At 38.4% G+C, this 10227-nt stretch overlaps 2 protein-coding genes across 3 annotated transcripts; one reads left to right on the top strand and one right to left on the bottom strand.

The window, feature by feature from the left end:
* The first annotated feature begins 429 nt into the window (after positions 1–429).
* On the top strand, positions 430–5600 carry mtg1 (mitochondrial ribosome-associated GTPase 1). Its single transcript, XM_047352076.1, has 12 exons — positions 430–530; positions 616–731; positions 851–915; positions 2283–2387; positions 2475–2561; positions 2644–2700; positions 3442–3532; positions 3615–3676; positions 3766–3862; positions 3996–4077; positions 4170–4282; positions 5386–5600. Exons 1-12 carry the CDS (start codon positions 445–447, stop codon positions 5481–5483), a joined length of 1059 nt encoding a protein of 352 aa, XP_047208032.1. The 5' UTR covers positions 430–444; the 3' UTR covers positions 5484–5600.
* Positions 5601–5648: 48 nt separating this feature from the next.
* On the bottom strand, positions 5649–8527 carry sprn (shadow of prion protein). 2 transcript variants are annotated; one of them, XM_047352078.1, is made up of 2 exons: positions 7531–8527; positions 5649–6974 (listed from the first exon to the last, which is right to left on the bottom strand). In XM_047352078.1, the coding sequence occupies exon 2, from the start codon at positions 6972–6974 to the stop codon at positions 6507–6509; it is 468 nt and encodes a 155-aa protein (XP_047208034.1). In that variant the 5' UTR covers positions 7531–8527; the 3' UTR covers positions 5649–6506. The 2 variants fall into 2 exon arrangements, with proteins under 2 accessions (XP_047208034.1, XP_047208035.1); XM_047352079.1 differs by lacking the exon at positions 7531–8527 and adding an exon at positions 7061–7523.
* Positions 8528–10227: the final 1700 nt, after the last annotated feature.

Raw genomic sequence — 10227 nt, forward strand, 5'->3', positions numbered from 1 at the left:
ATTTTGTTGTAAAGTTGACTAAGAAAGTTATTTTTTATAACCTGCAGTTTTACAATTCCCAGAAAATGCTTTTATTGTTTTAAGAAACTTATATTTTTATTAATAATCCTCATTTTTACCTGTATGCTATATACTGTAGGAAAAAAAACACGTTTGATTTACTCTCTGTTACTTTATATGATTATTATTATTGTGGGTGTTAGTAAATACATTAATACCGTCACATTCCCACAAAAGATCTGGATTTCAAACCAAACTGACTTGTCCGTTTCCATTTGTATTGCGCTTATCTTAAAACTCTCCTCGGTCTTCATAGGGATCCGTGGAGAAATCTCCACCTATATGTCGTATTTAGGAAAACAATGTTTAAAAGGTACATCAGTAATTTCCTTCCATTTTTCTCAGTTTAAAACGTTCCGTGATTTTCAGCCAGCAGAGGGCGGTATGGCTTCCTCATCAGCAAATAAAACCCATATGAAGAAGTCTCTGAAGCGCTGTGGAACGAAGATGTTTGGAAAAGATTCGAGTCGGTATGTAAACAGTGTAGCACCTTGAGAGCGCTTTTTAGGAGAAAGTTTCCTTTAAAACAAATAACTGGAGGGTACGTTTGTTTAGACTTTCTGTGGAGATGAAGCTGTGTCAGGCTCTCAGACATGTAGACAGATTCAGGACCGTGTTCGACTTTGGAGGCCGGGAGGTAGCTCACTGGTTCCCAGGACACATGGCGAAAGGTGACACATTATCTCCAGGCTCAATAATTCACAAATTGTGTTGTGGTTGTTTGAATTTCCTTTTATAATTAATTGTTTATGTTTTCGGCATGGTCGCTTATTTGTTGTGATGATTGCAGGGCTGAAGCAGATGAAAGCCAACCTGAAGAATGTGGACTGCACTATAGAAATTCATGATGCCAGAATATCCTTTATAACACTGTCACCTTCTGAATGATGCTTTTACCTTGATATAAATAAATCCACATTATGTCTTGAAGCCATTGGTTTTGTCAACCTTTTCACATATTGTCACATTACAACCACAAACTTCATTTTATTTTAATACATCTTGTGTTAGGAAAACCCAAAGTAGTGCATGATTTTGATGTAAAAATGAAAGGAACACATTCTTTATAACTTGTTTGCTGCCCCCGGGAAGATGAGCCTCAGTCCCAGCCTCCCAACAGGGTTTTTTCCATCGAAATTCCCATAAACTCTGACAAGCTGGACTGAAAAAGTGTCCCCACAGCATGATACTGCCGTTACCATTTTTTTACTGTGAGGATGGTAGGGTATGCTCAGGGTTTTCACAAACTGTTTTTAATAGTATTTTGCATCTGACAAATGTTTGAAGGGCATTGGCTCGTGGTAAGCTGCAGATAGGGGAGCTATTGTCTTTCTTCTTGCTTTTCTTCCATAAAGTTCACATTTGTGGAGTGCACTGCAAATAGTTGTGCTGTAGACAGATTCTTCCTTTACCTACGTGTGGGTTTCTGCAGCTACTCCAGAGTTACAAGGGCCACTTTGACTGTTAGTTTAGGTGTCTCGGTAGGTTTGCAGTTATGCCATACTTCAGTTTTCAGATGATGAATTGAACCGAGCTCAGATAGATACTGAAAGCTTGGAATATTGTTTTATAAACTTAATACTGCTTTAAACTTCTTCATAGGTTTACCCCTGACCTGTCTGCTAAGTTCTGTTGTCCTCATGACGCTGTTTGTTTATTCATGTAACAAACTTCTGGGAACATAACAGAACAGCTGTACCTATACTATAATTAAATTACAAACTAAATTCTTTAGACTACCTCAGTGTCTATTAAAGGCTGTTGTTTTCACTAAACTATTTTGTGTTATTATAACATCACCACAATGTTTTGTTTTATGTTCTGGAATGAAATGAGGCTGACTTTATGTTTGTCTGATGTTAAGCCTCTAAATCTACTCGGAGCCCAGAAAGGAAATTAACTATTGGTTAATTACTGTGTTGTTAGATGTTTTTACCCCAAAAAATGAATTACAGTTTTTGGTAGATCTATAATTAAATTCAGTAACATTCAGTGTTCTGGGGGGGGAGCTTTGGATTATAGTGATTGTATTTCGTGCATACGCTTGCCTAAGACGAAGGGACATTTGTTAACTCCTGAGCCAAAGCTGACATTGTGGCTTTTGTGATAGACCTCTAGTTCTCTATGAAGTGCAAATGTTTTGCATTCTATAGGAAACTTCCATCCATAGTCAGGCAATGACTAAGTTTACTTGAAAATAAATTTTTCTTAATAATAACCAAATCCCCTTGTCTGGAAGAAACCCCATATTTCAGGACACGCTGAATGTCAGACCACATCTTCTTGTTCTGAACAAGATGGACCTCGCTGATCTGTCCAACAAGCCGGTGAAAGGCCTTGCTTACATTTAGGAAAATATTTTTTGGGAAATCCACTAACAAGATTTCTAAGTTTTCTTTACATTCAAACTGCAGAAAATCCTGAAGAAACTAGAAAAAGATGGAGTTAGGAATGTTCTCTTCACAGACTGTTTGAAGCAAAGAGACGAGAACATCAAAAAGGTAAAGGTCGACTTCAGTGTAAACAAATAACTTAGTTAATTCAGTTTTTAGTGTAACTGTTTCCCTTCTTATTTTTCTGTAGTTGGTGCCAATGGTATTGGAAATAATTGAGACCAGTAACCGTTTTAACCGAGAGGAGGTAGGCGTACTCCGTTAAAGTTATACATGTTTTTATTTGAGCTTCAATTTGACACGGATCAGTTTAATTCTACAATTCAGTACAGATCTTTCACCCATTAATGCTTTTGCAAATACAGTGCTTTGCTGATGAAGATTATCATAGCCAACTGCAAATTTCTTTGTGTGATTTCTTTATAAGATTTAACTTCATTAAGAAGTGCAAAGTTGTAAAGTGGAAGGAAAAGGATGCCTAGTTTTCAAAAGTGATGATCCGAAAAGCCCCTTTACTCTGATACCCCTAAATAAAATCCATTGGGGAACTAAGATTTTTCTTTTCTTTTAGAAGATTTTATTTATTTATTTTTGTTTTATTATTTTATTTTTTTCTTTTACAATATTTTCTTCCACTTCACATTTATGCACTACTTTGTGATGCTTTTTCATGTACAATCCCTTTAAGATACATTGACGGTTTTTATTTCTGGTGAAATATGGAAACGTTTGAGGGGTGTGAATACTTTTACAAGGCACTGCAAGCTCTCATTCTCTTTTTTAAAACTAGCTTGGGTAAATTTTCACATGACTTATTTCATAGAATACATGAAGAAAAGCAAATCTAAGTGATGACAGCATGACTTCATTTTATTTGAAACATAATATTAAAATAATGTACAGAATATTGCAATGTTTTCCCATTTTTGTTAGCCAACTGTTTTTGTTGAAGGATTTGTCTTACACCATCTTTATGCAACACTTTCAGAACAGAAATTATTGTTTGATGGTGATTGGAGTGCCCAATGTGGGGAAGTCATCACTTATTAACTCACTGAGAAGAACAAATTTAAAGAAAGGTAATAAAAATGACTTGGTTAAATAAGATTTCATCTTTTCCCTCCATAGCACTGAATTTTTGGATTTTTATGCACATTTCAGGCCGTGCATCCCGAGTGGGTGGGGAGCCGGGGATAACTAAAGCAGTGCTGACAAAAATTCAGGTGTGTGTGGAAAATGTGTTTTGTTCTTTGAGTTTATTGTCTTTGTGCATCTATTGCTGTACTCTGGTTAAACAAGTCATTGTTTTCAGGTATCTGAGAGACCGTTAATGTACCTGCTGGACACACCCGGCGTCTTACCCCCTAAAATTGAGAGCGTGGAAACCGGCATGAAGCTGGCTTTGTGTGGTGAGCAGAACACAGTTCCAATAATTTAGGTCCAACCTAACAGTTAATGGAGAAAACTTTGATATTTCTGTTACATTTGTCTGTGAAGGAGATTTTATGGCACGCTGAACAAATGTTTAATCTTCTACCTCAGGAACTATCCTGGACCATTTAGTGGGTGAAGATGTTATTGCCGACTACCTGCTCTTTTCTCTGAACAGGCTCGGAAAGTTTAGGTATAAGTTTTACTTTTTGTTTTTAAACGCTTGGAATTCTCAGATGTGGTTTTTACATTTTGCTTGTCATGTTCTTCACTGTTTGGGTGCAGCTATGTCGAGAAATATGACCTCCAAGAGCCAAGTGACGACATCCAGCATGTCCTCAAACGCATTGCTGTGAAACTCGGAAAGACTCAGCGAGTCAAAGCCATCACTGGAGTGGGTGAGAAAGAGCAAGTCCTACACTCCCACCTAGCACATTCAGGAAGTCATTTGCTTTTAAGCTGAGTGTAATATTGAGAGCGATTTGTCATGTGCAAATTAAAGATACAGCCAGAAGCATTCAAACTTTAAAGATTTAAGATGACATAATCTATTAACCAGCACTAATAGAGCACAAAGCTAAATCCTGAAAGTTTGAAATCTTTTTAAGTCAATTATAATTCTAATACTGGCACTATGTCCTGACCTTTTAAGAGTTTTTTTTTTTAATGAAATTGTTAAATAAGTAACACAATGTATTAATTTAACATATATGTACAGGACCCTCCACAGTTTTTGGCACCACTCATAAAGAGGCCTAAATAACCTTTAAAATAATTTAGGTTTTGTTTTATCAGCTTATTCTCTCACTGAAAAATTACAAAGAGAGCCCAACCTTTATTTTGAGTACACCTGTTCTTCCATGTTTGGAAATATTTACAAAACCACGTGTCACCGCTGCTGTCAGCACTGCTGTGAATATTTTGTACAACCCCATTTTGACTAGCTAGACTGAGATGGCCATGGAAGAAGGTTGATTTTGTGTCGAGTGAACCGTTTCTGTCTTGGACCTGGTTGTTTTGGATCATTATTATGTTGAAAGACCCAGTGAAAACTAATTTTCAGTTTTTTAGTAGTCACCGCTAGATTTCCCTTTACAGTTGTTCACGATGCCATTATGTTTAAATGTGGGGATTCCCACTGTGTTTGGAAGGGCCCACAGCATCACAGATCCTCTACCATGCTTGACATTGGCCATAAGGATTCTTCATTTTGGACTCATCTGATCAGAGCAAATGGTTCCAGTTCATGTCCCAGTATCAATCATTAATTCTCAATGTAGAATTCATTTTCCACTAAATAAATCTACTTAAATTAAAGGTAGAGTTATTACAGATTTTTTCAGTGGGGGATTATGCGACTTTCCATACATCTTTACCTAAACAAAATTAAGAAAAAAATATACAAGGGTTTTGGCTTACACTTTTCATTTCATTCCACAGAAATCCTACCATTTTATGACTTCATAGAAAAAGAAATTAATTTGTTTTTTGTCTGCTTTAGGAAATATCACAGTTACCATCCCAAACTACACAGCAGCAGCTTACAATTTCATCAGAGCGTTCAGAAAAGGAGAGCTGGGACAAGTAATGCTGGACTGATCGGAGACATTGTTAGATCTATTTCACCACTTGAATGTCAACATTGTTTATTTCACCCCTGATACGATGCAGAGATCAACGCCCACATATCCTTTGTAAATAAAAGTATTTAACTTACATAATCTGGGATGTTGAGTTTGTAAAATATAAGGCTGGGGTTTGGCATGGTTTAAACAGTTTATTTATTAGCAGAAAGACAGTGATTACAAACCCTTATTTAATAAATACACAAGTGTTGCAGAGTACAATTGAGTGCACTTGTAGCTATGGAACAGTCTGTTGCTCCTGAGAGAGACCCTTCGGGAGGTTGAACACAAGAGGAAAAAATGAAAGGAGTAAATGTAAAGAGCAAGAGGTCTGCTATATAATTAATGTATGTGTGCCACATGTCAAAACCCAAGATGCTGTAAAACAACATGGTGAAAGGAAATGGAGGAAATGCTTCTCTAGGACATAAATTATCTGAAACAGGAACCTAAAACTCTGTGTGGAAATTATGTTTGTGCAGGAAAGCAAAGGGACTTAAAAGTGTAAATGTTCTCATTCAGTAGGAGAAAAGATTAGCAGCTTTACTTTCAGACAGGATTAAGCTGCTTCCAGCTTGATTTCAGTCTGTTTTTCATGTGCCAGCAAGTTGAGGTTTTATTATTGGATCATTGGATCTGTTTGTACAACAATAAATTGGTTGGTGGGGTACAGAGCGTTGGAGCTGAGCTCACCTTGCCTTCCTTTAGAACCATAAAAAATTTACTTTTGTAAAAAGAAAATTGGCAGTATAGTTACAACTGTAAGAAAACAGTTGAATTTGGATCTTTTCATTTTTTTTCTGTAGCAGAACATTTTGCATGGTGCACTCTTCATCAGGTGAATTGTTAGAGGGAATACTATGCTGGTAATGTTGCTGTCCACTGGTATAAAATGACTTTGTGTGTAAATACATACAGTACAGTAATGTATTTGTGACCAAGTCCTTCCACTCTGGGCTTAGGATCAGAAATATATCCTAAAATGTGGAGTGCATATCTACAGTATAAAGTCCAACACGAGTCCATACTTTGTGGAAAATGTTGCAATAATAACATGAACAACATTAGAGAGAAAGGATCCGTTCTGGGTTGAGCTTGACATTAGTGCATCAAAGTAATTGGTCCTGTTGTAGTAATCCAGCTCCTCCTCGGAGCTGTCCGTGTTGCTGCGGCGGTAGGCGGACGCGTACCATTTGTCCGCCGTTAAGGCCACCGCGGCTCCGGCCGCAGCAGCGCTCGCCACCCTCACCGGGGACGGCCGACCAGCGGCCCTAAGCCGAGAGCGCGTCCCGCCGTAGGCTCCTCCTCCCCGGTAGGTACCCGCTGCGGAGCTCCGCGCTGGAGATCCGCGAGAGGAGCCCCGGGAGCCTCCACGACCTCCTTTGGAGAGCGCAGGCTCACACAGGAAGGCGGAGAGCAGCAAGCAGGTCCAGCATGTGGCAACCAGCTGCTTCATTCCTGACATCTGTGCATAAAAAAGGAGCAAGGCTGCGGGAGTGAGATGACAACAAAAAGGTTTTGTTCTTTTTCATGTTGTGTGGCACCTCCAACCTATCGTGATGTTTGCACTGAGCTCCGGGTGGATCGGTGATGGTGGGATCTGTGAGGTTCTGAGTTGCTTAGTGGTGCTCAGCAAAGAAAGGTGTCCATGTTGCACAACACATATGGTCATGACGGAATAAGGATGTTAGTGCATGAAATAAAAACTCGTCCACTTGATGATTATGAATAAAACACTGACTGTTTCTGATTAAATATAGGCCGTGATTTAAAATGCAGGGCTGCGTTTGAGCATATATACATTTGTAATTAGCTGCATTAGGTGTGCTGAAAATGTTCGAGATTAAACGTATGTTGATAAACAAATGTAACAAGGCAAATAGATGCACGCATCGCCTATAAAGCTCAGCGTCGTAAATTAGCCTCGATAAGCCTCTGCTGCCTGGATGATTCGCGTTTGAAAACAATGCAGCCACAATCAGGGGACTATTGCATGTAATAACATGTAGGTTAATGCTTACCTTATCCGTTATCCTTGCTGATGTGGCCGCAGAGGAAGATACAGCTGATTGTCACGGATGGAGGCGCGCTTGTCCAGGCGATGCCGTGAACGCGCTGCGCGCCTCCCTCCGTGAATGTCAGATAGTATAAAATATTTTTATTTTTATTTTATCTGTTCCTGATTATTTCATTTTGTCCTTTATACTATTTAATTGTATAGTTATTCATCTATTTTTTTTAAATATAATTTTGTTTAGAGTTATTTTTACTTAGTTTCATGGTTCCGACTAATCATGTCCCATATGTTCCCATCAGACCACTTCACTCTCATACTACAGATTCACTGGTGGGTCCTGGAGTTTCTGGAAGTATAATGGGAGCCAGATCTTTTAGTTACCATATGGCTCCTATGTTGTAGAGATACCGGGCGCTTTGAAAACTAGTCTTAAAACCTTAACTACTTCATCACTCAGAGAATCAGGTTATTCTGAAGTAGTTATGCTGCTATGGGCTTATAAACTCCTGGCAGACAAACTGAGCGCTTTCCTCATCCTGCTATTTTCTCCATCTTATCTCCATTAATGCATTATTTGCAATTACCGTTGTCATAGATAACTCAACTTTCCTTATCATCCTGTTTGTACTATTTTCTCTTTCGTGGACAAAGCCATTGAAGGTGTTACTGTTAAAGCTATTTGCAGTAATGCTGACCCTGGTTAGCTGTGCTTTTCTCTGGTGCTTCTGTAGTTTTATTTTTTGAGAGATTTTTGTGTGTGTGTGTTTCTGGTCCACCTTTTAAATCCCCATTCTGCTCAGATGAGCAGATGGATGCTCATACTGAGTCTGGTCCTTATGATGGTGTCTTCTTGTTAAAATGGAGCTGTTGCTTTTCACTTTAAGCATGCTCAGGGTGAAGGATTGCTGCAAAGTCAATGTATTGATGGAGTCGGCTGGGAATTCTTAATTCTTTACCAAATGCCAATTAAACTAATTTTTAATAGATTTTATGTAATCAGGATCAAGTCTGAGGATATGTTGGGGGTGGGTAACATGGACTTCAAATTTTATCACAATATTTGTGGCATTTGTTTCAATGTACATGAAGCTGACAATAAAAGTATTTCAAATTCAGTGCAATTTTTTTGACAATACTTCATCACAGAATTCAGTCCGAGCCCCACAAACACAAATACTTCAGTAAAACATATCTCTTATCAAAAAATATGCTTTACTACAACAGTTACCTACAGTATAGTGCAACTCTGCTGATAAACAGTACACCATAATTGCATTCAGACATGAAATGTAATCAGCATTCACTGTTGCTCAACAACAGTGTAAAATCCAAATAAAAAACGTTTTGGACTTCTGAAACCTCTTAATTTGACTTTATATTAAAACCAAATTCCTAGTTCTATAATTTCTTTAAATTAAGGCTCAACATCGTTCTTGGGTTTCAACAGACAACATGTCTTTACATGTCTTAACGATGCCCCCCAAAAATGCCGTCAAAACTTAGAAAGGAAACACAAACCTAAATTAGCTCACGGAAAATATATAGAATCTACAGAAATAAGAGATACAAATAAAACAATAAAATTGTACCTCATTGGCCATCAACTCCAGAGGAATAAAGATGATTTTTCCAGCTTTTTCTCAAACAAAAATACACTGTTGTCTTCTGGGGAAACTTCTTGTGACCAATGTCTTGCAGATATGTCAGGTACAATCTTCCACGTGGCTCCTTTTGTACACCAGCCAAACTTTACCCATGGGCAACAATGCGGCATGCGGAACACATTTCCTCATTGCTACTGTGTACAATTAAATTCCAACCTTTACTGAATTTTAATGGATTGATTTGCTTGTGTGTTTTTTACGATTCGAAATTAATTGGACAAGTTTTTTCTTGCAAAGTGTCTTTTGGTGATATTTGTTGTAAATTGGAGTTAATGAATGAATTACAGGTCCTTCTCAAAATATTAGCATATTGTGATAAAGTTCATTATTTTCCATAATGTCATGATGAAAATTTAACATTCATATATTTTAGATTCATTGCACACTGACTGAAATATTTCAGGTCTTTTATTGTCTTAATACGGATGATTTTGGCATACAGCTCATGAAAACCCAAAATTCCTATCTCACAAAATTAGCATATCATTAAAAGGGTCTCTAAACGAGCTATGAACCTAATCATCTGAATCAACGAGTTAACTCTAAACACCTGCAAAAGATTCCTGAGGCCTTTAAAACTCCCAGCCTGGTTCATCACTCAAAACCCCAATTATGGGTAAGACTGCCGACCTGACTGCTGTCCAGAAGGCCACTATTGACACCCTCAAGCGAGAGGGTAAGACACAGAAAGAAGTTTCTGAACGAATAGGCTGTTCCCAGAGTGCTGTATCAAGGCACCTCAGTGGGAAGTCTGTGGGAAGGAAAAAGTGTGGCAGAAAACGCTGCACAACGAGAAGAGGTGACCGGACCCTGAGGAAGATTGTGGAGAAGGGCCGATTCCAGACCTTGGGGGACCTGCGGAAGCAGTGGACTGAGTCTGGAGTAGAAACACCCAGAGCCACCGTGCACAGGCGTGTGCAGGAAATGGGCTACAGGTGCCACATTCCCCAGACCTGGGCTACAGAGAAGCAGCACTGGACTGTTGCTCAGTGGTCCAAAGTACTTTTTTCGGATGAAAGCAAATTCTGCATGTCATT

This window comes from Girardinichthys multiradiatus, chromosome 22 (genome assembly GCF_021462225.1).
Source record: "Girardinichthys multiradiatus isolate DD_20200921_A chromosome 22, DD_fGirMul_XY1, whole genome shotgun sequence".
In the NCBI taxonomy this organism is placed as follows: Eukaryota; Metazoa; Chordata; class Actinopteri; order Cyprinodontiformes; family Goodeidae; genus Girardinichthys; species Girardinichthys multiradiatus.

Excerpts from the sequence above, each read along its gene's own strand:
- sprn (XM_047352078.1), bottom strand. The coding sequence starts at position 6,974 with ATGTCAGGAATGAAGCAGCTGGTTGCCACATGCTGGACCTGCTTGCTG.
- mtg1 (XM_047352076.1), top strand. The coding sequence starts at position 445 with ATGGCTTCCTCATCAGCAAATAAAACCCATATGAAGAAGTCTCTGAAG. Across the intron at positions 732-850 it reads CCCAGGACACATGGCGAAAG|GGCTGAAGCAGATGAAAGCC; the intron begins GTGACACATTAT and ends TGATGATTGCAG. Across the intron at positions 2,701-3,441 it reads ACCGTTTTAACCGAGAGGAG|AACAGAAATTATTGTTTGAT; the intron begins GTAGGCGTACTC and ends CAACACTTTCAG.